The 26,543-nt window shown below is 40.3% G+C and overlaps 3 protein-coding genes across 5 annotated transcripts; 2 read left to right on the forward strand and 1 right to left on the reverse strand.

Moving 5' to 3' along the window:
• The first annotated feature begins 870 nt into the window (after window positions 1-870).
• Window positions 871-15,448, forward strand: mtmr7b (myotubularin related protein 7b). 3 transcript variants are annotated; one of them, XR_003298740.1, is made up of 15 exons: window positions 871-894; window positions 1,820-1,945; window positions 3,702-3,864; window positions 4,014-4,171; window positions 5,179-5,307; window positions 5,384-5,518; window positions 5,598-5,730; window positions 6,007-6,116; window positions 8,204-8,329; window positions 8,414-8,463; window positions 9,564-9,764; window positions 9,887-10,021; window positions 10,163-10,289; window positions 12,624-13,034; window positions 13,375-15,448. XR_003298740.1 is itself a non-coding variant. In XM_026358830.1 (14 exons), the coding sequence occupies exons 1-14, from the start codon at window positions 871-873 to the stop codon at window positions 12,975-12,977; spliced, it is 1,971 nt and encodes a 656-aa protein (XP_026214615.1). In that variant the 3' UTR covers window positions 12,978-15,448. The 3 variants fall into 3 exon arrangements, 2 of the variants coding, with proteins under 2 accessions (XP_026214615.1, XP_026214616.1); XM_026358830.1 differs by having other exon boundaries at window positions 12,624-15,448; XM_026358831.1 differs by lacking the exon at window positions 13,375-15,448 and having other exon boundaries at window positions 10,163-10,335; window positions 12,624-12,799.
• Window positions 15,449-15,962: 514 nt separating this feature from the next.
• On the reverse strand, window positions 15,963-22,375 carry pmm2 (phosphomannomutase 2). The gene is made up of 8 exons (XM_026358839.1): window positions 22,097-22,375; window positions 20,981-21,092; window positions 20,821-20,897; window positions 20,610-20,701; window positions 19,948-20,047; window positions 18,926-19,001; window positions 18,178-18,293; window positions 15,963-16,857 (listed from the first exon to the last, which is right to left on the reverse strand). The coding sequence occupies exons 1-8, from the start codon at window positions 22,169-22,171 to the stop codon at window positions 16,753-16,755; spliced, it is 753 nt and encodes a 250-aa protein (XP_026214624.1). The 5' UTR covers window positions 22,172-22,375; the 3' UTR covers window positions 15,963-16,752.
• Window positions 22,376-23,419: 1,044 nt separating this feature from the next.
• Window positions 23,420-26,019, forward strand: LOC113161324 (high mobility group protein B2-like). The gene is made up of 5 exons (XM_026358840.1): window positions 23,420-23,550; window positions 24,373-24,532; window positions 24,825-24,973; window positions 25,056-25,230; window positions 25,358-26,019. The coding sequence occupies exons 2-5, from the start codon at window positions 24,386-24,388 to the stop codon at window positions 25,529-25,531; spliced, it is 645 nt and encodes a 214-aa protein (XP_026214625.1). The 5' UTR covers window positions 23,420-23,550; window positions 24,373-24,385; the 3' UTR covers window positions 25,532-26,019.
• The last annotated feature ends 524 nt before the right edge of the window (window positions 26,020-26,543 follow it).

Raw genomic sequence — 26,543 nt, forward strand, 5'->3', positions numbered from 1 at the left:
GTTCAGTGAGAGACAATGGAGACAGGTCGTCTTTATAAGATCTTCTCCTTCTAACTAACCCGAAGAACAAGAGCGTGATGGAAAGTGTTCCTGCAGGTTCATCTTCACCTTCCCAGCTGGTGCAAACATGTCTAACACTACCATCTAGTGACCACAGTTTGCACATTTCCATTGTATGCTACTTAAATGCAATTTAGAGGTCAGTATGTGTTTACACGGCTACATTTATGTGATTAAAAAATGTTTTTTCAAATTGAAAAATATAAAACGAAATCTGACCTTTTTTGTTAGTTTGTTTTTACCAGGAAAAACAGATTCAAAGCACCGTTTGATGCATTTGATGGTGTTATTTGTGCATTCGCAGTTGCAGGTAATTCATGAAGTGAATGAGTGCAGTTCGCTTTGGTTAGGACTAGGGTTCAAATTTCCATTTCCATACTAGAGTGGACAGACCCTTCACTTTCCCTTCCCAGTAGAAAAGTTTTATTTTGAAGGATACACCCGGATGCTCTACGTTAATGAACGCTATTGGGTTTTATTTTGAAAGTACAGCGACAGGCGTGGCTGTTCATCGTAGCTAACTTGACAGTGCTGAGGAACAGTAATGTATTAGAGGCAGCTCGGTACCGTTACCGTCAACCACGGGCACCGTTAGTATGTCCTCTCTTCCAGTTTAACATTAGCTAAACTAACGTGGGACACGAAGGGAAGGAAATAATGGAACACACTCCAGGTCAGTGGAAGGAGCAACGGCCGCGGAGAACTCAGGTGGTTTACTGACATGAAAGAGGGAATTTAGCCGCTGACGGTAAAATCCACAAAGCACGTCGCTCCGTTCCTCCTCCGTCTCCACCATTTTGGTTGTCAGTGATGGAGCACATCCGGACGCCCAAGGTAATGTTAACAACACAGACATCTCTCCGGCAGTGACTAGGCTCTTTCTGTCTCTCGTCTTTGTTCCTGCGCTCCTGGTGCGCCCTTTCGTTGACGCTGTTTTTTCAATGACACGCAAACGTTCGGCTCATTCCCGTCTTGTCTTCTTCGTCTCCGTCCATCGCTCAAACTCACCTCCCCGTTACACCACACAGCGTCGTCCGTGTCCGAGGCAGCCCGAGCTGCTGGCTGCTCTCTGTGGGACACAGCCTGCAGGAACGCATCATTGGACGACACTCGAAAATCGGGGAATGATGTGCTATTAGCATGTCACCCTCTGTCACTACACGGTTCAATCACCTCCTGCCAGTTCATTATCTGCTTAGACAACAGTCATTTAGTGTATCCACTGGAAGCTGACATTGTGTGTCCGATAATGGGGGAGCCAAAACACACCTGGCACACCTGCGTGCGCTCAGGTGCTCTTGCTTCCTGAATGATTTTATTACTTATGTAGTTATGGAATATACTCCCGATACTTTGCCCTTGCACATCTGCCCAAGCATGACTTAGGATTGTAACCATCAACAGCAACAGTCTGCCAAAGGCCAACAGGCCTCATGTTGACAACACCCCCCTCATTCCAAAATCACCAGAGTTGGACTGTGCGTACATAGGACAGAATGAAGTGTATGTTGCATGTTCAGTATGCAGAAATGTGTAGTTATATATGCAATACAGTAACACACCCAACAGCTTATACACCTTTTGTTTCACACAACTATCCCTCAAATGGATATAATTCCTAAATCTGTTGAGTCATGCTCAGTGACACTGTTAGCTGTTATTACAGTGAGTGTACAAACATGTCTTTTCTTGTCTTCCTCATTTTATCTGTGTGTTTCCTTCTGTGGTATTTTACACTCGTGTACTTGCCACCTGTCAGGTGGAAAATGTGTGTCTTCTGGACAGGTCGTCAGGCCAGAGAAAGGTCAGCATCGGGACTCTCTACCTCTCTGCCACGCACACCATCTTCGTAGAGAACAACCCCGAGACACGCAAGGAGACATGGGTAAGCTGGAAGCATACTTACTGTACCTTTCACGGTAATGTGTATTTCTCTTCATCCATTATCTCATCACTGCCTGACTGAAATCTAGTATAGCTTCATCTTCCTTGCTTCACCTACTCACACCTAAAGTTGTTCTTTAGATAGACTGTTCATATACGTCTCAATAACCTTTTATGTGCTGCCAGTAGCAAGTAGTTTGACAGTTTAGGAGTTTAACACTTAAACTCATATCATCACATGTCCTACTTGGCACAAAAATATAGTAAGTAGTTTCTTCAAACAAGATGTCAGATTTTATTGTTCTAATAATGTGAATAACGACTAAATGAGGATCATTTGATCTTTTCATCCTTTGACTACAGAAGAAGGTCTAGATAAAGAATGCAGTGTACAACATCAAGCTGCGACATGCAAATTATTACTTTAGATGTTTGAGTTCAAAGTCAGGAAATGTTTCTGTTAACTAGGTACAAAGTTATCTTCATTATAAGATCACCACTCAAACCAAAAATGAATCAAATTCAGTACCGACAGGAGAAGCACATAAGTTAAATCACTTAAAGAAATAACACTGTCATAGTTCCTCAGCAGTAACCTTTGGCCTTGCAGCTGAAATATGTTTTATGACTCATTCCACATGCAACCTCCTCTGTGGGTGATATGGCATCCGCAGCAGTCAGTTTGTTCATATGTGCACTAGCCCCACTCTTAAAGAGGAAAAAGAAATGTTTATGTCAGGGTTCCCTCCCACCCACCAATGAGCTAGTTAACAACAAAGAGGTCCATTAGCATGTTCAATTCAGAAATTAAATGACATACTTCAACTGGGGCACACCTGAGGTGTTGAATCTCCTCCAATGGGAAGCATGAATTGGCTCGGAGGTCAACTTCACTAATTTTAAGAAGTTGGTTCCTGTGGTTCTAGTTTGGCCAATACATAGATATAAATGGTGCTAAGATATGCCTTCCTAATATAAAAAATGTGTTTTGTTTGCAGTTCAGATGTTATCTAGATAAAGAAGTTGTAAAGATGGTATACTTGCACAATATCACATCATCTCAACCAAAAAAACATCTCCAAATGGTGAGTTTTTTCACAAGAAGCAACGAGATGTTTTAACACAGGGATGACAGAGCAAAGTCTTTTTAACTTTATTGCGGTAAAAAAAAAATTTATAAAAAAAAAGATTGTCTACTATCCTTTTGAGAAGAGCTGGCATGACCTTATCGCTGTTATTACTGTGTGTAATAGACACATTAAGGCCCCCTTTCAAATCTCGTGCAGGAGGTAGATGAGCAGTCTGCCTCCCACTGGACTGCACTAGATAATAGAGGGGTGTCAAATTTCACAAAGCAGGCACCAGGAATAGACGATTAGCAGAAACAAAGAAGACTGATTTTAATTAGCTCATGTTAAAAAAGAAACTGCTGCTAAGGCAACCACCCACTTCTTCTTCTTTTACTTCTTGTGAGTAAAGCCCAAGAGTTTCCCCAAAATCTTTCTCAATAATTTAGATCACAAGATTGATTACACAATAATATGACACGTGTTGGACATAATGCTAGTTTTTGTATTTTCTGCAGTGCTGATTGAGAGTACTGACTTACTCCACATACTTACAGTTGAAAACCTCACTGATTATTGACCAGATCAATGAAGGAATTGTGTGTGTGTGCGCGTGCGTGTGTGTGTGTGCATGTTCGGATTTCGCATTGTGCACCTTTTAAGATTGCTGTCCGTGTGTGTGTGTTTTAGGTGTTGCACAGCATGGTAAGCAGTGTGGAGAGGCCACCAACCACACCCGCAGGAAGTCAGCTAATCCTGCGCTGTAAGGATTTTCGGGTCTTCCAGATCCTTATCCCTCAAGAGAGAGACTGTTTGGATGTCCACACCTCACTAGTCAGGTTGTCACGTCCAGGTGCATGAGTATTTTTGGTTATTTCTGTGTAAGTGGGTAAATGTGTGTGTGTGTGTGTGTGTGTGTTTGAATAACGTAACACATAAACTGGAGGTATGTCTCTTCAATATATGGTATTCTAAGGTCTGCTCTGCCTTCTCCTTTCACAGAGAAGTACACTGAGCTTTACTGCCTGTCCTTCAATCCCAATGTGAACAAGGAGGAGAGAGAAGAGTCCTGGAGGTTCATAGACCTCACAGCAGACTACAAGAGGATGGGAGTTCCTAACAACCTGTGGGTGACTACAGCTGCCAACAGTGAATACAGGGTCAGTCTGATTGGGGTGTGTGTGTAATGTGAAATGCAGGATGATGGTATTAGAGATGGAACGTACTCCTTACATAAACTCTACCCCTGATAAAGCCATTATTCCAATATACTCTGTGGTGTGTTGTTGTTGACCTACAGTTTTTTCCTTGCTAAGTGCACTGAATATGCCTTTTACTCAGGACATAGACAAGGTCATAGATAAAATAGCTCAGCATTCCCTTCAGCCCAGCTACTTATCAGGAGGCTGTCTCCTAGAGAGTCAGGTGGGCTCTTTACAGATCTTAGCATGCAGCTCTGCATAGACTGTCTAGAGCTCTTTGGTGGCTGTACAGGAAAGTAAACCAATTCCTTGTTTCATTCATTGAAGGTTTGTAATGTTTTTTACAGTTTTGACATATTCTTGAGAGAAACAGTGAGAGATTCAGTCAGGTTTCTGGGACTTCAATAGATAAAGTACCTCCTAGGCTGATAGTATCTCAGGTGTAGTTAGCAAGGCACAATTGTGTCACTGGTTTTGTGACTTTTATGTCATTCAATTATATATTTAAGACAAACAAAATCTATATGTTTTATTGTCTCTAAGTGATTGCAAGCGTCACACTTCTTCTTTTGAATGATTCCCAATAACACTTATGGGTGTGTATAGTTAAGTGTGTACCAATTTAATTCTACCAAGCAGAGTCTCTTCTGTTCCTTAACAGTGACTTCCAATCTCACTTTCTACTCGATCTGATTTAATTGCCTTCCATAACATCTGCCACTATATCTTAACTTTGTTACAAATGAAGGATTTCACTTCTGTTTTACTTAACATTTAGCAAGTTGATTTACTACTTCATTTCCTTAAACTTAGACTGCATCACGTGTTCAATATGAACAATATGAACAATTTCATTGAAACTGAAGGGTCATCATATTAGACTCTATCACAATAATAGCTGGGACAGTGGCCTTTATAATGCTTTGCCTATGATCAGAAGACTGACATCACATTCATTCTCTCAGGTGTGCGATACATACCCCTCAGAGCTGTTTGTCCCAAAGTCGGCCACACCTGCAATCATTGTGGGCAGCTCACGCTTCAGGAGTCGGGGGCGATTTCCTGCTCTGTCCTACTTCCACCAGGACACACTGGTCAGTGTGATGCACACACACAGACACACACAGAAAGATGATGAAGTTACAGTAACAATGTTTTACTGTCCTTTAGGCAGCGGTGTGTCGATGTAGTCAGCCGCTGTCAGGTTTTAGTGGACGCTGTCAAGAGGATGAGATGATGCTTCAGGCCATAATGAAGTCCAACCCTGGTAGTGATTACATCTACGTGGTGGATACCAGACCCAAGGTAACACAGAGCCACAAATTTACCACTCTTAATATACAACGAGCAGAAATACCCACTTATACTGTATCTGCGTGTACAGCTGAATGCCATGGCAAATCGAGCAGCTGGTAAAGGATACGAGAACGAGGACCACTACACCAACATCAAACTGCAGTTCATTGGCATTGAAAACATCCATGTCATGAGAAGCAGCCAGCAGAAAATAACAGACAGTAAGAAGAGTGCGTGTGTGTGTGTGTGTGTCTGTGTGTGTGTCTGTGTTTGAGCAACTAATATAAAGTTATGAGGTAAGGCAGTGAAAAAAGAGCAGTAAAGTTATCTTGTAGAGTTGCAATCAGTAAATACTTCCTCTGATAATTGTTGTTTTCCTGTATGTGTGTGTGTGTGTGTGTGTGTGTGTGTGTGTGTGTGTGTGTGTGTGTGTGTGTGTGTGTGTGTGTGTGTGTGTGTGTGTGTGTGTGTTAATTACTTTTGCTGCTTCTGTCTAGTGGGTGAAATGCGATCTCCTTCCATGACGGACTTCCTGTGGGGTCTGGAGAACTCTGGTTGGCTCAAGCACATTAAAGCTGTACTGGACGCTGGGGTCTTCATAGCCCGGGTGTGTACACAGTCAGAGAGAAACACACAGACAGGCACACACACAGGCACACTCCCACAGCAACCACAAACATTTGAGTAACTGAAACTGTCTGATTGGAATCTAGAGTAGAACTCATAGAGCGCAGTCACGAGGAAGATGTAAGTACAACATATAACAGTGCAGCTAAAGTTGGAGCTAATTTTAACAGGTGGTAAATCCATAATAATACATCAGTATTCATTAGATGATTATATATTTTTGAATATAAAAATGTTTGACTTTTGGCTCTTCATAGTAACCACTAAGCTGTATACTAAATGCAGTACAACATTTCATTCTTATGTGTAATGGAGTAAATGGAAAAAGTAAAGTAAAATGGAAATACTACACACAATTTTAACTGCGCCAAATACAGTACTGCAAATGCATCAAGTTTAATATTAATAATAATTATTATTATAATAATACTTAATTTGCTTACTGACTCATTACTCTTAATGCTTGTGAGAAAGGCCAGTGAGACATGTGGCACTTTAATAGTAAAGATAAGACAGTGGCATAAAGCCTGTGAACGAATGAGACCATCACTAAGTGGAGTATCAACCTCTTCAGACCTCTGCTGGTTCACTTGAACTGTCCCTTTCGTTTACAAAGTATGAGGAAAATGACAAGAACCCAGAGCCAGATTCATTTGTTTTCAAATGTCATTTTGCCAAACCAGAAGTCTATTACCATAACATAGAGATACTACAGAAAACTATAAGTTTCTGTACAAGTTGTTAACAAAGGTGGAACATTTTGTATCCGTTTGAATTTACATAGAATTCAAATAATTAATTATACAATTTGAAAGATTGCTTTATGGCACAAATTGTTCCTGGAGAAGAGTAACAAAAACGGGTAGAAGCTGACAAATATTTAAATACAGTGGCAAGAAAAAATATGTGAACCCTGTGAACCCCAATTTCATTGTTTTCTGCATTCATTTGTCATAAATTCTGATAGTATACTCTATTAAATATAATGTGCCTCAAATAATAACCCCCCAAAAATTCTCATCTCATGTCTTTATACAGAACAACCATAAAAACCTCAAAGTGCTGTGGGGTTGACACCGCCTTGGCAGCAATAACAGGCCCAATTCACTTTTCTTTACGATTGGGATGATGTTTTCATGATGATATGCAGTGACCTTTTTACGCCAGATGTAGTGCTGTGTGTTCTTTCCAAATAGTTTAATATTAGTTTTATCAGTCCATAAAACATTCTGTCAATACTGCTGTGCAGTGTCAATGTGCTCTTTGTTAAACTTCAGAAATCAATCAGCAATGTTCTTTTAAGTAAGCAGCAGCTTCCTTTGTGGTGTCCTGCCATAGACACCCTGCTTGTTCAATGTTTTACTTACAGTAGACTCTTGAACACAGATGTTAGCCAGTTCCAATGATGCCTTCAAATCTTTGACTGTCAATCTGGGTTGTTTCTTTACCTCATTGATGAGTGTTAAGCTCTTGGGGTCATTTTGACTGGCCGTCCACCTCTTGGTAGAGTAGCCACAGTCCCAACGTGTCTCTGTTTGTAGATTGTTTGCCTAACTGTAGCTGATGAAAAAATCTTTGCCATCTTTTTGTAAGTCTTACCAGCTGTAAATCATCAATTCTTGATTATACATCCTCTGACAGCTCCTTTTGGCGAGGCATGGCTCACATAGATTCTTGTATGAAGTAAACTTAAAAATGTTTGAGTGTTTTTTGTCAGTCAAAGTAGCTCTAGTCCACATCTCCAAACTAACTTTTCTTAACTTAACGCCTGACTCCAATTAGCTTTTTAAAGATCATTATTAAAAGGGTTGATGTACTTTTTCTACCCTACTGTAAAGATATGAAAGATCAGAAGTTCTATTGTGACATTATTTTAGGCAGAGTTTATTTGTTAATACTCTTGACTTAGATGATGATCAGATCACATTTTATGACAAAATAATGCAGAAATCCATAAAAATTCTAAAAGGTTTGCATACTTTATGTGAAAGGTAAAATGTTGTGTACTGTAGTTCCAGAGCAGTAAAAACAGAATATATAGCCCTCTCTCTGTCTCTCTCTCTCCAGGCTGTGGCTGATGAAGGCATCAGTGTGGTGGTTCACTGTTCCGATGGTTGGGATAGGACAGCACAGGCCTGCTCTGTAGCCAGTATACTGCTGGACCCATACTACAGAACCATCAAAGGACTCATGGTAACACAGACACAGTGATCTTTTATTCTAAAACACACCACGACAAGCTCTTATTTACTCCTCTTTATCTCCTCTCTCTTTTAGGTATTAATAGAGAGAGACTGGGTTTCCTTTGGACACAAGTTCTCCCACAGGTCAGTAACTGGGTCTGCAGACTAATTAGGATGACACAAAAACATTTGTATATATTTTTTTAAAGACAGGCTCCCACTTTTGTAGACTCATAAATCCCATTTGAGAAAAGTTACTTCTAAAATGCAAGAAAGAATTTAAAACACTGAAGTCAAGTGTTGATTGGTTGAACCTTTATCTGAGTATAAAGAAAAGATTTTCACAACATAATAGTATTTTGAAAATATAAGCAAATTTAAAGTTTCTTTTCTTTCTTGCATGTTTTAACATTGTGGTAAATCACCTTTCTTTTTTAAATTCATTTTAATTATTTGAGACCTGAAGATATTTATTGTTGTAGTTTTGAAATATTCTTGTTGAACTGATTGATTCATTCCTCACAAAGTTTGGCACAAAGTGATGAACCATGACTGGGCCTTTGGCGGCATGATCCACTTACCTGTTTCTAATAAACCTGTTAATCTGGAATTCTCCAGCACAGTGTTAATTAAATACACTGCCTATCCAAAAAAAAAAAAGTCGCACTCTGATATAACGTTGGGCCGCCTTTAGCTTTGATTACAGCATGCATTTGCTGTGGCAAAATTTCGATAAGCTTCGGCACTGTCTCAACATTTATTTCCGTCCAGAGTTGCATTCATTTTTCGCCTAGCTTTTGTATTGATCATGGGAGAGTCGGACCGCCATGTAAAGTCTTCTCCAGCACATCCCAAACATTCTCAATAGGGTTAAGGTCTGGATTCTGGGGTGGCCAATCCATGTGTGAAAATGATGTGTCATACTCCCTTAACTACTCTTTTACAATTTGAGCCTGATGAATCCTGGTATTGTCATCTTGGAATATGTCTGTGACATCAGGGAAGAAAAAAAATCCATTGATATAATAACCTGGTCATTCAGTATATTCAGGTAGTCAGCTGACCTCATTCTTTGGACACATAACGTATCTGAACCTTGATCTGACCAACTGCAGCAACCCCAGATCATAGCACTGCCCCCACAGGCTTGTACAGTAGACACTAGTTGGTTGGTCTTTTTTACCCTGAAGAGTCAAACCAGGTGTAGTGAGATTAACAGTAAAGAGAGATCTCTCTCCCTGCAGGTATGCCCACCTGGATGGAGATCCAAAAGAGGTGTCCCCTGTCATTGATCAGTTTTTGGAGTGTGTGTGGCAGCTTTCAGAACAGTTCCCTTGTGCCTTTGAGTTCAACGAACGCTTCCTTATCGCCATACACACTCATGTATACTCGTGTCAGTACGGGACCTTCTTGGGCAACTGTCAGAAGGAACGCAGGCATATGAGGTAGGCTGACACTGTGTTTGTCTTCTATGTGATTCCTGTACTTCAACAACCAGCACTAGTCTGTGCAGAGCCTCAGTACAGTATCAAACATTTGTTGACAGTGCTGTATGTATTGTTTGCAGGCTTCATGAGAGGGCTCACTCTCTGTGGCCTCAGCTATGGAAGGACAGAGCTGAGTACACCAACCCTGTTTATAAGGCCGAGCTGAGCCAGAGTCAGGGCATCCTGAGACCTAACACCACCCCCTACTGCTTCAAGTGAGTCACTGCAGCAGACAAATCCACTGACACACTAACACATTGTTATACCCTAAAGTACAAGTAGCAAGTGGGAACAGAGTGCTGGTAGCTTAATGCAAAACATGTAAAATGATAAAAAAATATCTGTCTTGGGCGCAGAATGTGGAAGGGTCTCTACAACCACATTGAGAAATCAATGCCAGCCCGCCAGTCGCCTGCCGACTTCCTGTCAGCCGTGAGAGAAGAGTCCCAACAGCTGGAGCAGGAACTGACCAATCACCAGGAGGTACCACCAGGAGGAACCGCCCACCACCACCTGAGCTCCAGACAAGGCATACAACACAACACACACCCCGTTATGACACCGCTATTACCCAGATGCAACGTTGATTGCTGCAGAATTACTCTGAGAGTCTCTGTGGTGCTGATTTGAATATGAAAGTCCAAATTGACATACATTTGATACATTAATATACATTTAGTCACTTACAAGTGAGGTACGAAGCAAAATATCTAAACCAGGGAGACAAACTTTAATGTAAAGTGCTCTAGAGGGAATTGTTTCCGTTGCATGAGGTGGAATTGCAAGAGAAAGTTGTGGAAGAGTTCTTTGTACACCTGGTTTTTAGGAGTGGGAGTGAGGCAGCTGAGTGTGCAAAAGTGGGTAGCTGGTTCCACCCTCGTAGAACCACTGAGCTGAAAAGTTTAGACTGTGATCCTTTGAGGTTAGATAAGGGGACCACAAGACGTTGCTTGCTGGCAGGGCACAGTGGACAGGAAGAATTGTAAAACCTGTGTGAGGGAGTTCAGGTAGGTAGGTGCTGTTCAGTTGACCACTTTGTAGGCAAGGGTCAGGGCTTTGAACCTTGAACCTGATGCTTGCAGCTACAGGATTAAAATGTTTACATTAAGTCCTGCTCCTTTTTACTATTTTAAACCACAAAAATTCTACATAACATAATTTCAACCCAAGCCATTGGGTGCTGGCAGGTTGTGTTGGGTTTGGATCAGGTATCTAGCGTTCTCTAGTCTAGGTCGGACATGTAATGTACATGACTGTCTTTGACCCAGCAGAGGGCACTATCACATAAAAGAAGTTGCTCTAACTGAGTTGTGGAGGCAGTCGTACGGTTAGTCAAATTTGAGGTACTTATTTCCATTTTATGTTACTTTTACTCTACTACAGTTCAGGGATCAGTTTTATTTATTAGTTACTTTACTTACAACTTCTCATAATTAAAAGTAGTAGTAGTAGTAGTAGTAGTAGTAGTAGTAGTAGTAGTAGTGTCATATTGCTTTAGGAAGGTCCTTGCAGTTTGACTTGAGTGTTGAGTTTGTGTACTTTTACCACCCCCTGAGTGCAACATGCAGTCCCTTCTGAAAGTACTAGAATGACATGGTTAATTTGGGTTTAAGATTAAATGATGGCTACAGGATGGTAGTTCAGTATTTCAGCTTATATTTAATGCTTTGGACACCTTGATATATTAAACAACATAGAACATTTTCTTTTTTATTAGATAACCCACATTTGTAGTGAGCAGAATTGGAATGTGACTGACAAGTTTTTCTTGTTACCCAGGTGTGTACTGTAAGAATGATTTTTAAATAGTAACTGGGTTAAAACACTACTCTTTCTTTAAGCCCTGGGTTTTATCTGTGAAGAAAGTATTTGTTGTTAAAAAAGACTAGAGATGTGTCTATGGGATAAAAGCAGACCATTTTAAAATCTGACCAAGAAGAATCTGACAGAAGTATTGAGAGTTGTGAATAAAAATCTCAAAACAATAGGACATGACTTTATCTACCAAAAACAAGAAGCCATTTCGCATGATGTGTTTGATGATTTGGCCGATCACCAGACCTGAACCCAGCTGAACATGTATATAACCTACTTCAGAGGAGACTGAAGGCAGAAACTCCCCATTTGCATTACTGCAAATAAGGGACGTAAAACCATATATTATGTTTGATCCACTTTAATTTACTTTCAAACTCTGTTCCAATACGTTTGCTCACTTCAAATGAATTAATCTAATACTGTGGTTGTTATCTTCTGTCATTTGTACATCAAAGAATAGCTGAAGTTCTGAACTTTCGTCTCATATCCACTGTTGGATCTTAAACCCAAATGTCCTTGGAGCAAAGCAAAACCAACTAAATTAGCCTTTGTCAGTCCATTGACATCCCAACTGGTTTGGAGCCAGCTGCCCAATATCCAATTTGAAACTTCCAGTGTCCCTTTAAAAAAACAAAAACAACACAAATTCATACAGACATAAATTATTATTACAATTAAAGTCTTTTTGTAGCAAAAAGGAGCTGATACAAATTTAAAAGCACTGAATCGCTCATTTTTTTTCCTTCAAAATTCAATGTCTGTAATATTTGTGACTCGTCATAATAGAATTTTAAATCAAAACCAGTTTTTCTTGATCACATTTGAAGGGAAATTTGATTTAACTTGAGATTGTCTGTAGTCACTGGTGTTCAGCTATCCGCATTCTCCACCTCCGAACCCATCCAGTGAACTCAGTGAGACACGGGTTTGTTAGAATAAAATAAAAGGGAAGCCATTTTAATTAAAGTAAGTGTATATCATCTTGTCTTACCCCTCCAGAGGATAACAGCCCTGACCGGGAAACCAATCATGTGGGAGAAGATTGAGGTTTCAAGGAAGAGGACTAGCCGCCTGCGGCTGAGACACTGCGGGCCGGACCCGCCCTCCACTTACACTCACTCTATTACCAGCCCTGCACACAACAACAGTCACACACTCTCCTTTAAAACAGCCAATCAGGAGGCTCAGACCAAGGAGCCTGCTCTTACCTTGCCGTTGAGACCACATACCCATCTCAAAGGCCATGACCCAGGTGACCTCTCCACCTGCAGCGACCTGGAGTCGGGAGTGGCCGACCTCAGCAGCCGTTCATCAAGCGGCGGGGACTACAGCAAGGACCCAGACTTGGAATGAGGCTGTTTGGACTGCTGCCTGACTGGGGAAAAGGGAGTCCTGCCACATGGCTGGAAGGTGAAAGAGGGAATTATTACTCTGTAAATTCTTCATAATATTTATTCAAACACCAGGAGAGCAGAGGAAGACTGATGTAGTGGTTTCTGTGTGACTGACAGCTGGATTTTATTTGTAGTTTTCTAGTAGACAACTGTAATTTGCCTCATTCCTTCTCAGTGTAAAGACAGTCACAGTGAATTAGGAGAAACCTCACTAGCTGTTTTTGACAAAGGCACTCAAACAGTCTTTTGTTTTAAAATTCATATTTTATTGCACTTGGCCAGATGGGCTAGTTTTTGAAAACATGGATGTTTTTTTTTAGTTGGGCTCAACTACTGACAGTTGTATTTTCTTTCAGAAATGCACTAGAACTATTGTGAGATGGACAAATGGAACATGAAAAGCAAGCTGAAGTAAGGCCGAGCTTGCAGCCTAAATGAGGAGAGAACCTGATGGAACTCTGACACACACTTCACTTGTGTCCCTATTCATAATGTTCACTTCTTCCTACAAATCTATCACGTCACTTAGTTTATTGATATGCAGTCTTCCTTCTTCACTGGAACATCATGTGCATCATCATAGTAGTAATGATGTTTTCTCAGCATACTGTATGTGTTCCACAGTCTTGACCAGGTTAAGTGTGAAGGGCCAATGGTTTAGTACCATGACTCACACAGATATTGTTTCTCTAGAACATCCTGTAAATTGTTTGTGTAGAGAGTTTCTGAACTCTTTAGAATGACCTAAATCGTAATCAGATTTTCACACAAACCCCAAAACATAGATTTTATCTATACAAGTACAATTTTAAATATCTTTGTGTGGCAACAGTGTATGAACCCATGTGCTCCCCTCCACCTCTTGCAGTAATACCTTCAACTAAATGTGTCTGTTTATCAGTCCTGCACATCAGCTTAGAGGGATTTTAGCCCATTCCTCCTCCAAGAACAGCTTCAACTCAGGGATGTTGTTTGGCTTCCTGCATGAGCTTTTTTCCAGCTTGGTGAGGATCAACAACTCTTCTTATAGGAAGAACTGTCCTTTGTTCAAGCTGTGACTCACTTTTACAAAGCTGTACTGTCAGAATCAGGCTTTGAAAGTGAAGATCCAGGTTTCTCTTCTTTAAATAAGGCAGGACCTCCTGAACTCGCACCTGATTGTTATCCCTTCAATTGAATCACCTGATTTTCCAAACTATCTGACATTCCTAGAGGTTCACGTGCTTTTGACACACACAGATCCGTCAGATTGGTTCATTTTAATGTGTAGTTATTTTTCATTTGGGTTCCCTTTTAGGACTTGTGTAAGAATCTGATGACTCTATCCATCCCTTTAAAGTGTGAAGTGCTGATGAGAGTTGCTGCTATGGAAATTGGACAATGTGATTATAAGTAGTGGAAACACTGGAAACCTGACACTGAAGTCTTAAATTAGTTCTTTCTTTGAGTTCTTCCTTTACTTGAACTTCTCCAAAACCATATTACGTAGAACATAAGTAGAACAATGATTTCAGATCAAATACATGAACCTAGTTCAAAGTAGAAACCATAAAAATGTGGACTCCCAAATTCCCCATTACTTTTTATGTGCAATATATTATATTATAGCTATCTCTTGTATTGTTTGTTTTGAGGGGTGTAACAGTTCTTAAACTGGGAGTGAAACTGAGACACGCAGGTCTGTGGCTCCGCTGCATACCCACCCAACCCACTGCCTGCCAGCGGGAGACATCCCACCTCCTTGGTGGTGAAGTCTCCTGCATATTGATAATCTCTGACTGGGCAAATTCAAAACAAATCGTGGAAACGACATTTTATGCCTCTGTGCACTGTATAACTGTATTCTACTAGACCCTGCTGGTCACACTCTTATTAACAAGATATTCATGGAATCCAATAAAGCTTGTTAGATGATTGATGTCACAACAGGTGCAGAACCCTCTGAACCCTCCACATTCCCACAGATGGACTACAAACAAGCAGAACTCAAATGTCTGATCAATCAAAACGTCAAAATGTCTCTCTAAATATTCTCCATGTTTTACCAGGCTTACAGTTTCTGGCTGTGAACTTGTTTTACTGTATTGGGAGCTGACTGTGGCTCCATGCTGGAGGACAGAAGAAAGTAAGTGACCAAATATTGTAGCATTCAAGTTGTAATCCCCTTTTTAAACCATGGATTTTAAGACGTGAAGCTTTAGGTTTCTGTTCCAAAGATTATTGGAGCCCACATACAGACAAAAACGGTTATTAAAAAAAAGAAAAAATCCAACACAATGAAAACACATAGTGTGTGACTCTATGAACTGGACCTGTCTGGATCCCCTCTCCCTCCCAACTTGTACATTTCACTGTAGCCCGTGCTGTATCTGTGTGCAATTTTCTGTATCTACTAATAATCTATCAATAAATGTTCAAGGTGAACTGCAACTTACTGGGTCTTAAAAGTCTTTTAATGGGAGACCACTGAACGTCCACAGAGCTTTGCCTGGAACATTCAACACAAAAAAGGTTTTGAGCATGTGAGATGTCATCAGCCTGATGCTTACAGTGGTTTTGTCAAGTATTAAGACCTCTTCACTTTTTGCCCACTTATATGTGCTTTAAATGCTAGAATATAAAGGAATAAATTAGCAGTTGTGTTGACCGCTTCGATTGTCTTAGGGTATGTGTCAATAGAATATATATATATATATATTGGGGTTTATGTTTGGGCTTTGGTTGGACAGTTGGACTTGCTGTCACCCACACGCTTCACTGTATGGATACCATTAGCAGGTGATGGCCAGGTTCTCCTGTCTCTGGAGACAGAGACAACCTTTTCCCAGTATGGTTAGTGTGTGTATAGTGAAGGAGTCTGTACACAGAGACGATGTTTAGAGCTCAGTTCTATGTCTTGCAGACATAGAACCCCCCCCGAGTTACAAAGATCCAAATCTCAGTGAAAATTGTTCCCTTATTTTTTTCTCACACTGAAAATTAGGAACATCACACTTTTCAGAAATGTCACTCGAGTACCACAAAGGCCATTATATTAACATTTTATACATGTTTTGTAAAGTGACCATTAGAACATTATCTAAAAATGCTTATTTTACAGTATAACACGACAGAACAATTAGTCAACAACAACAGGAGGTGATATGTGTCCTGGTCCAAGTTTGTCGAGCAACACCAGAGCAGTGATATTCAACAGGAAGGAAGGAAAGAAAAAAAACAAGACATCAATGCTCCAGCAATGTGCTTGTTACATTAACTGTAACATGTGACCACCGGGCTTTTTCCTCAGCACTTCCACCGACTGCAGCACACGACACAGCTGCATGTAAAAGAGATCCTGAGAAAGCTGCTCAGAGGCACAGTGCAGCCATGTAAAAGCAGATCCAGAGTCAGATGCTACTGACAGGCAGCATGCCAAATGACAAATCCAGGCTACATTTCTAAACATAATAGGACACAAGTGAATGATTACAAGCTAGGGTCTTATTTTGAAAAGGTCCCATCCTTTTTAAACCTTTCTTTTATGTACTGCATTCAACTGCAACTAAAACACCCAGAACCCTCTCTTCTCATTTGTTCTTCTTTTCCATCACTGCATACATTTGTTATCATACGTGTAATTAAACCTCAAGATAAGATCACTTCATCACCGACGAGCGAGGTCTGTGTTACAAGTCCCACGTCTCTGTCTTGTCCAGTTCACATGAATGTACAGTAACGTCGCTGCTTCCCTCTCATGAGAAGAAAAGCTGTTGACACAGTTGTTTTGTCTCCTCTGGACATGAGACTTCGTGTCCGATGGTCCGAGGGTCGCAGTAGATCTCATAGTCGTTTCCTCCCTGTTGCAGGAACACAGAGTGTAACATGAATGTTAAGAAATCCCAATGTGCCTGTAAAGGTTTCTGTTGTCGCTGCCATGTGCTCTGGAACGAGGCTCAGGAGGAACATGTTTCTGAATGAGGATGGTAATCGGCTAGTGCGGCCGCTTGTCGGCTCACCTGCTGTGATGGCTGAGCTACAGTGACCTGAGCTGGCACTCACATGCCTGATTCTACTCTAAATTGAACTTTTTTTGAAACCACATCGAGCAGCACCAGCCAAATCCCAAAATGAAAAAAAAAAAAAAAAAAACCACTAGTAATGAGACAGGAAGAAAATGTTTTAGAGAAAGAAAAAGTGCAACAGAAATGTAGAAGAAAAAACGACATTACTCCCTCTCCAGTAATTCTGTGTACACTCAGAAGCTCTAGTAACTTGTGTATTGACACATAGTATACAAACAAAAACATACTGAAATGTTTTATTAGTTTATGACTTCTTAGCATGCTGTGAACACTTGAACTAAAACCCTAACCCTCACATCCTGTTATTAAACCAGATTCAACTTAACACGTGCGCTTTTTAAAATAGCTTTTCACAACAGTGTCATAGTAGCAGTGCACACTGTGTTGTACTCTATATAGAACATTGAGTATATTTTAATAGTAGCCCACTCAAAGTTCTGTGTTGGTATCTGCACTAACTAAACTACTACTACTTACTACAAAGTAGTACTGCAGCGACTAAGTGGGATAATTGCTTCAACTGTAGCCAGTGCAAGGAATTCTGGGACTGTTGTGTCAGTTCAGGCTGTTCTGTTCAGTAAGCTGTGCTGTGTTGTGTCATCCCAGGTATGTTGCGTACTATTAGTTGGAGCAGTTGCCAGTGGGTGTGAATGCTACTAAAGCTGCCTGCTTGTTGTGTGGTGTGTGGGCCAACAAAGGTGTTGTTCCTCTGTGTCAGGCATGCTGCTACAAACAAGCCCATACAACGTTGTTCCACTTCAGAATCTAAAAATACACTTAATATGCTTAGTGCAAAAGGAGTTGTTTCAAAATAGCAACCTTGTAGCATACTAATCATTAGTTTGGTAACGCTACAGCTTGTATATTTAACATCCTGTTTTCACCAGGGCAGCCTTCTTTGCATATAGCGTGCTATCAAAAACAACCCTTTCAGTGCCTTCAAGTGTGGAATCCTGACAGGGTTGTCTGTCTGGTCTTTCTACTACTGCTTGTACCTGGCTGTTCTATTGATATTCTACTGTTCAAAGAATTGACATGCAAGTTTGAAAGCCAGCAGGCCTCACTGTGCCGTTTACCAGCACTTAGCATACTCACAGGTTTGGTCTTGTCTCCAAAGAAGTGAATGGTTGAGTAGTTGTCCTGCTCAACAATCCCCAGACAGTACCTCTTATCCCAGCCATCAGGAAACACATCAAAACTGATCTGCCCCCCTGCAGAGAGAAAATGAGATTATGCAGAGAATTTACATCACATTGAGAGAGAAAATAGCCATAAGTGGCATCATGCCTGTGCGAGGCTGAGGATAGACTCAGATCTACAGCTACAAACAAAACCCATAAGCACTAGACATTAGCCAGAGGTTGAATCAGGTACTGCTACTGCTTTTAAAAACAGATTCACTTTAGTTTACATGCAGTTGAGTAACCAGGTCACTCAGAGAAACCAGGTTCGTCTGGTAATTGGGAAATGAGGTTAGCCAGTCAATGGAAATCTGCAAATACATGCAGCACTTTACTTGTGTATTGAAAGAACTAAAAAAAACAACAACAACAAGTTGTAATGAGAGAGATTTAGACTTGACCTTTTCTTTCATTCTGCTTTCCACTCTGCTACTTGCCCTGCCTGCACTTGTACACCTGTAAAAAGCTGATTTGAAACCCAGTTACACATACAGGTGGCAAAGAACTCTACCTAGGAAAATCAGGTCCCCCTACTCAGACTCCAGAAACCAGGTTTCTCATTTACACTGAAAAAGTAAGAATCGGTTTATTGGAGAAAGTTGATTGTGACCTTGTAATGTAAGTGTTTTTAAAACGGCAGTGATTAAGTAATGTTAACTTACCGATTGAGAATGAGAGTCCCCTTCCTTTAAACTCTTCTTTCAATACAGACACAAACTTCTCTCGGATTTTCTCTTTCTGTTGAGAGAAAAAAGAGAATCACAGCTCTGCAGGTGGTGATTTTAAATATTGTATGAATCACTTCACATGAAGCACATTCAGTTAGGTGGCAGTGTAATTAATGTCACGTTAAATAGAAAGATATTATTTTCCACATTCTAGAACAAACTCGCTGTTCAGCTACTCACATAGTGGCGGAAAGTACAATTACTCAAGTACAAGTACAATTTGGAACTATTTCATGTTTTCTGCTACTCAGAATATTCTACTATACTACATTTTTTTAATAACTTACTAGTTATATTTTTCAATTAAAGACAAATAAAATACAGTTTAGGTTTCAATTCTTATACTTATTATTGTCATTATGGGATTATATTTATTCCAGAGAGAAATCCACAGGCTGCAGTTACAACTCTTCCCCTATGGTGATTAATAAACTATATAAATATATATGTTGTATACGTGTAACTATTTACGTACTACTAATGCATACATACAGTCCTGCCTAATCCTAGTCCTAAAACTAGACAAGGGGAACCCACTGCAAGAGCTGCCACTGTGGAAAATCATCCAAACTTTAATATTTGTGTATGATGTAGATGTATGTGAACTTGTGCTTTCAGTAAATGGTGTGACCCACTTCTACAGTCAGAACTTCAACTGAACATTTCAACATGTTTTGCAGTCCCGCACATTCATGGGGAGTCCATTGCAAAACAAAACAAAAAAAAAAAAAAGACTGAAACTGACATCGTACAATACAATACAATCATGATAAAAGTGTTACTGTTGCCTAAGTATATGTCCCACAACAAGAGTCAGCATTTGTTTCTAAATGCTTCCCACCACTACTCTCCTGTGTTTTGAACCCTGTTAAGTTCCAGACAAATATCTGGCTCTCTAATTGCTAATCGGCTCAACTCAAGTCAAAGTCATTTCTGTGAGAATTAGTGTGTACTACCTGATCTAGTTCATAGAACTCTTTCCTCTCTTCCTGTGTACAGCTGCGTCCAATAGGGGAGACGTTCAACATGCCGTTACGGAACTCAATAAATGTCCCCCTGCAAAGCAACACACATTGCAATTCAGTCTACATACAGCTGAACCACATCATTACTAGTGATGGGTCAAACAATACTGAAGCACAGAGAGCGAAACACTGTACCAGTGCTTGTATTGCTTTAGGAAAAAAGGAATCAAGTGACCGACACAGCTGCTGTATCGTGTGGCGGTGAGGCCCAAAACTGTGTTTATCCGGGAGCCAGTCATTAGCATTTGTGCTTAATGAAAAGGTGTAAATCTGCCTTCTCCCTCACATACAAGTACACAAACATGTTTATTTCCTAAGTGACTTTAATGGCTTGTATTATTTTGCTTATATTCAAATTAAATAGAATATACGTTTCTCTTTCATTCAGTTAGCACTTTATTATCAGCTCTAATGTTAACGGGACCATTCATCACTCAATACTAAAGGTTATTATTCTAAGCTTTCCAATGCTATGCTGCTTATTCGGTTTCTGGTAAATGTACATGACCTTTATAGATACAGAAATAAAAAACTTCAAACCCAAACAACTAGTAAACATCAATGATGTCACGATGACTGGTGTTTGTCCATACCTCTTCTTAGGAAGTTTAATCTTGGCTAAATAGCTGAGACAGAAGTTGATAAACTCTTGCAGCAGTTCTTCTCCCATGTGTGCCTGGATGGACTGACAACAACAGACAAAAAAGTAAACACCCACATAAACAGCTATGGATTGGATCACTATTGCTCTTATAAGCAATCTGCCTCTGGGATTAATCATGTTTTCTGGATTTTGAATCTTACCTGAACAGAGTGTAACTTTCCATTTTTATAGGCCACAAGACCGTTCTCAGCAAACACATAGTCCACTTTCTGGATCACTGGCCACAAAAACAAACAGAGTTACTAATATATCACTGGACTATATACACTGTACAGTAGACCAGACCAGTACGTGTCTCACCGTCATCTCCCAGCTGCTCTTTGATCTTGTTGAGGTCTGAGCCCCCTACCACTCCAACGCGAACCCGAGTCTTCAGCTCCTCCAGGAACTCAGCCATGTCTGTAGTCACACGCTAAAAACACACAACAGACAAACACCTTACATTTACACACACAACAGAACAAACTACTGAAACAACAGGACCAAGATGACAACTGATGGACTAATGACCACTGTGATGTGTTACTTTAAATGTACTGTAGTACAGTTTCAATAAATTAGTAGCATACTAGTTACTAATACTTGTTTAGTACTTCTTTGTGTCATTTTTCACTTTTCTAAGTTTGTTTGAAGTTTACAGCACAAATTTGAAATGAGTTTATATAAAAATGTTTCCTTTTAGAAAGTTGAGTCTCTAATTTGTGACTGCTTACTAAAATAAACTGGTTGATTTCTGAACAGAACAAATAAAATGAACATTGATGATTTTTCTAATTCAGTTCTCAGAAGTTGGTTTTTGAAGTGATTCTCTCCTTGAACATGCACGAGTTTCACACCACCACAATTAAAACAACTTTGACAGCGGTGGTACATTGTATGCCATCAAATCTAACGATGTCTTTGAATGCTTAGCGTGACGACAGCGTCTCTGTCAGCATTAGACTGATCAAAGAGTCCTGGTCAACTTGAACATGTCCTGCACAGCTATGCTAACCTCACGCTGTCAAAGTCCACTGTCCTGCACCCTTTTCGCTCCGTCGGACACTTCCTGTTAAAGCAACAAGCGACGTGTCCATCGCCCATGGGTTGCAGTGTTCACTAACACTTATTGATTACTGTACGCTTTTATATGTTTTTATTCTACAATTATTCGGCCTGTACTGTAGCTAGCTCTCACATCGCTTAAGCTAATATTGCAAAATGTTTCTAAGGAGCACAAAGCAGCTCGGAAAACGTCCAACGAGGACCCGGATGTTACACTGACGAGTCCGGGTGGGAATGAATGAAGTCAGCTGGAACATTAGTGTCTCTCACACACACACACACACACACACACACACACACACACACACACACACACACACACACACACACACACACACACACACACACACACACACACACACACACACACACCTGTCTCGCGGCCGTGAGCGTGCCGTCGACATCAAAGAGGCAGAGCGTGCTCGTGTCCACGGCGGCTTCACTCATCTCTGCTCCCAGCTCGCACGAGGTCCCGGTCAGTGAGGACTCGGTGTGTCCGCGCTCTGCTTCCCTCTGCTCGCACTTTGCTCTCTACAATGTCTCTGAGCTGTGACAGAGAAAGAAGAGGGACAACTTGAACTGCTGCTGACGTGACGTGAGACACACAGCCAGTCGGCCGAGCTGCTGGTTTTTTTTTGTCAGAGAATCACGTGATCGACGACAACCGAGGCCTCGTTGAAGAATCACGTGACCCTGAGCTCGAACACTCCGGTTATTTTCTAATGGGCTCTAAAGACTGTTTACTGTTGGATATGAAGATCGTAGAAGACATTCATTTTTACCGTGGAGCGAATATATTTCTACATGTATTGCATGTCAGAAGGGATTCTGTTAAAGCTATTAAAGCGTACTAGAACTTGTTTATGCAACATCGCCCTCATTTTTCTAGTCATTTCATGCAGCGGCAGTGCAAACATACCCTCTTACAAATACACGTTTTTAGTATAAGAAAAAGCATAAGCTCTCAAAAAAGTTAAAGTACCAAACATTAAAGTACTCTTTGCGCAGAATATCTAATTTGACATTAGTGAATCTGAAGTGATATGTTGTTACTATTATCATCATCATTATTATTGCTGAACATAAATAGAATAGAATTCTGTACAATAAAAAGTTTACAGTTGTTTTTATCTTGTTTCTCTCGTATATATTATTTTTTTTACATACACTGAGTTATCCATCAAGTGTGGTTTGATTCTGGTCTTCAGTTTGTATTTGTATTCTGTCAAAATACCAACGCATACTACAATCACTTGTCGCTAAAGCCTATTGTATCATATTTTGCAGGGTAAGCTATACCCGGAAGTTACATTTTCTTTCGGCCAGTGTAAAATCAATTGAGCAGTTTAATTTTTGACTTGACCTAACATGGTAGTTTAGGTTGTTTCTTTGTGCCACAGCTTGTTGAATAAAACGTTATCGAAACGATCCCATAATTGTTCTGCTGCTGTCACTCCCGTTTGAGAAAAACGGTTAAAACGTACACGGGCCGCCGACCACACATCAACAGATGAACTATATTTTGATTTGGAGCAAACAAAGGACTTTTCGCGCCGTATGTTTAAAAGCCCAGTTCCACCAATCAGCGCACCCCAGTCGCATATAAACGTGCTGACTTTAGATCACATGCTGCAGCCAATCACAACAGCGTACGTGACTTGTGTCCTACTTTCAAATTTAAATGCTTCAAGTAAACCAATCCGCTGGTAGCGGGGAGGAGTTTTGGAAGTAGTTTTAGTCAAGTTAGATCGGCATCGCACACAGGGACAAAACAGTTGCGCTTTCTTCCTCATTCACTCGTTAACAACTTGTCTTGCAGCAAACAGGTAAGGCGCAGGCCTATTTTGTAATTGTTATTAACTAACTTTGTTTGTTTTGTTTCTCCTATGTTTTTCGTGGTTGTCTACTAAAGTATGTACGACATTTCCGTTACCGTGCAAGGTTACTACCGAAAGTATTGGTCAATAAATAATTTAATCTTAAAAGTCTTTTTTTTTTTTTTTTAACCTTAACCTCACAGTATCTTATACGTCTTTCGAAGAAACGGTTATTTTTTGATTATTTAGAATTACAGCGGGTGAAGTTTAGGCTTCCGTTCGCTGTTGTGAAACAGTTTGCTGCTTGTGCTTAACGTTAGTGCGCAACATGCAATGGAAACGCCATTTGGTTTTGTAGCTTAGCTTGCTACAAGGCGGTAGCGCAAACATTTTCTTTTCAGTTTGAGTTACATTGGCATCTGGTTTATAAATCCCTCTAGTGGTTAGCAGCACCGTGGTTAAAGGCAGGCCAGTTGTCGTGTGAAGGTGAAGTGTTTGCTATTAAATTACTTGGGTGGAGAAGTTTTTGGCGCAGTTTAGTTTAGGCGGGAAGATACAAAATGGAGTCTCGTCTTTTTGTCCCAGCGAGGCAGAAATCCGATTAGAGCCTTAAAACACCCTTGGACGTCTGTATGTCCTGTTTGTGCTGCCGTAACGTTACTCGAACGGCAAAATATACTTGCATAGTTCGACATAGCGGGGCAAAAAGTTATACATACTTCTGGAGTAGGCCCGTGATTTGCATTTAGTATGCCGCATTACAAGATTCGTTTAACAGCGTAGTGTGGTGTTTGTTTCTTTCGATTAATGTGTTTTCCGCCATTGTTCTAGATTAAACGCAGCCATGACAAAGGACCCGAATAAGCCCAGAGGAAAAACCTCCTCCTATGCTTTCTTTGTCGCGACCTGCCGCGAGGAGCACAAGAAGAAACACCCAGGGACCAGTGTGAACTTTGCAGAGTTTTCCAAGAAATGTTCAGAGAGATGGAAGGTAGGTCTTTACATTTAATTTGTATATTGTTAGTGGTCTAGCGTTAAATGTGTATATTAACTTAACTAATTTAGTGTTTAGTATAGAAATATACATTAAGGTTTTTTTTTTTCTTTTTTGGGGGGCTGCACAACACAGGAAACAAAGTCACACAAATGGTGCCCCACCCTGTTTTAGAGTATTTTAATATAACTTGATACCAGTTTATTGTGTTTACAGTTTTGTGCAGGAAAATGAAGCATGCAGTCTGTGATGGGTTGTGTTAATGAGCCCTTTGGTTTCTATTTTGTAGACCATGTCAGCAAAGGAGAAGTCAAAGTTTGAGGAGATGGCTAAGAATGATAAGGTTAGATATGACCGGGAAATGAAAACCTACATCCCTCCAAAGGGTGCCAAGAAGGGCAAGAAGAAGAAGGACCCCAATGCCCCAAAGAGGCCACCGTAAGTTAACACAAGTCTTGAAACTCCCATGTATATTCTGGTGTTTTCTTAAATTAATCCAATATTCTATCCCACCCCCCAGCTCTGCTTTCTTCGTGTTCTGCTCTGACCACCGTCCCAGAATCAAGGAGGAGAATCCTGGTATCTCCATTGGAGACATTGCCAAGAAGCTCGGCGAGTTGTGGGCAACACAGGGCTCTAAAGACAAGGCTCCCTATGAGGCCAAGGCTGCCAAACTGAAGGAAAAATATGAGAAGGTATATATTGGCTACAAATTAAGTATATTTGCAAAATTTTCACAAGAACAACTTTTGGGATAAAAGATGTAACAATGATGTTGTGGAAAGTGGTTGGTACATAAAGGCTTTGTTTTCCCTCTTTAAGGATGTCGCTGCCTACAGAGCCAAAGGTGGTTCAGGGAAGAGCGATGCTGGTAAGAAGAGCGGTCCAGGCAGGCCCTCTGCCAAGAAAGCAGAGCCAGCTGATGATGACGACGATGAGGACGAGGAAGACGATGACGAGGAGGATGATGATGATGAGGATGATGATGATGACTAGGCGGTTTATGTTAAAGGATGTGAAGTTTGCATTGCATTGTTCAGCTTAACTTTGTGTGTGGATGGTTCCAAAAGTATAGCCTGCTGTCCCTGTTGGTCTGCCTCTGTAGGAAACCAGACCTTTATTCCTCTTCTAATTCAGGGATTTAGATTTTTGTCACTTAGTCCCATATGATTTTATATACATTTTTTTTTTCCTGCTGAATTTGGGTTTCTTATGTCTTAGATCCTCATCTAAACTACAGCCAGATTAAAATTTCCTGTGATAATACAATGGAAAAACTCCTTTTACAGGCAGTGGACAGCAGCAAATCAGTAAAGTTTTAAAAAAAACAAACTTTTTTTTTTTTTCCCTTGAAGCACTGCTTATGTTTTGTTTAGTGGTGCTGTTTCTTCACTGTCATTTTATTACCAGGATTTATCTGTAGTTTGATTTAAAATGTTTGCAACCATTTTAATGTGGAACTTTCATGTAGAACGAATTTTCTTTTTGTAATAAAATTTTGTATATTACTTGGGCTCTGTGGACTCTTTAAAATCTACAGTACATCTTCTAATTGTACTTGATCTCGCACTGAACTACACTGTTCACTGATTCATTCTTTATTTATTCTAAAGCATCAACAAACCTAGCTTTTTAGAATGCAAATGATGCATGTTTTTAAGTCTAATGACCTTGACTAGTCTTGCAGCAAATAATAGGATGTCTGCAGTTGTTTATGGTGAAGCTCAGTTTAAGGAAAACCTTAATTGCTCTTCAGAGCAAATTGCACTGACTTATATTTGTACATTTAGTCATTTGAAAAAGTGTTTTAGCTAAAGCGGCTTCCAAGTGAGGTAAAAGACAGTAAATTGTCACATTACTGAAAACCAGAGCTTTAAGTCACATGAGAAAGTGTTTGCTACAATAATAGACATTTTGGCTTTAGTTCCTTAGCCTGATGTTTTTGTCTTGTTTTATTGGCATTGCTTTTTCCTAAGCTATGCATGTATTATGAATAACAAGTCATGTA

The sequence above is a fragment of the Anabas testudineus genome, chromosome 1 (assembly GCF_900324465.2).
Source record: "Anabas testudineus chromosome 1, fAnaTes1.2, whole genome shotgun sequence".
In the NCBI taxonomy this organism is placed as follows: Eukaryota; Metazoa; Chordata; class Actinopteri; order Anabantiformes; family Anabantidae; genus Anabas; species Anabas testudineus.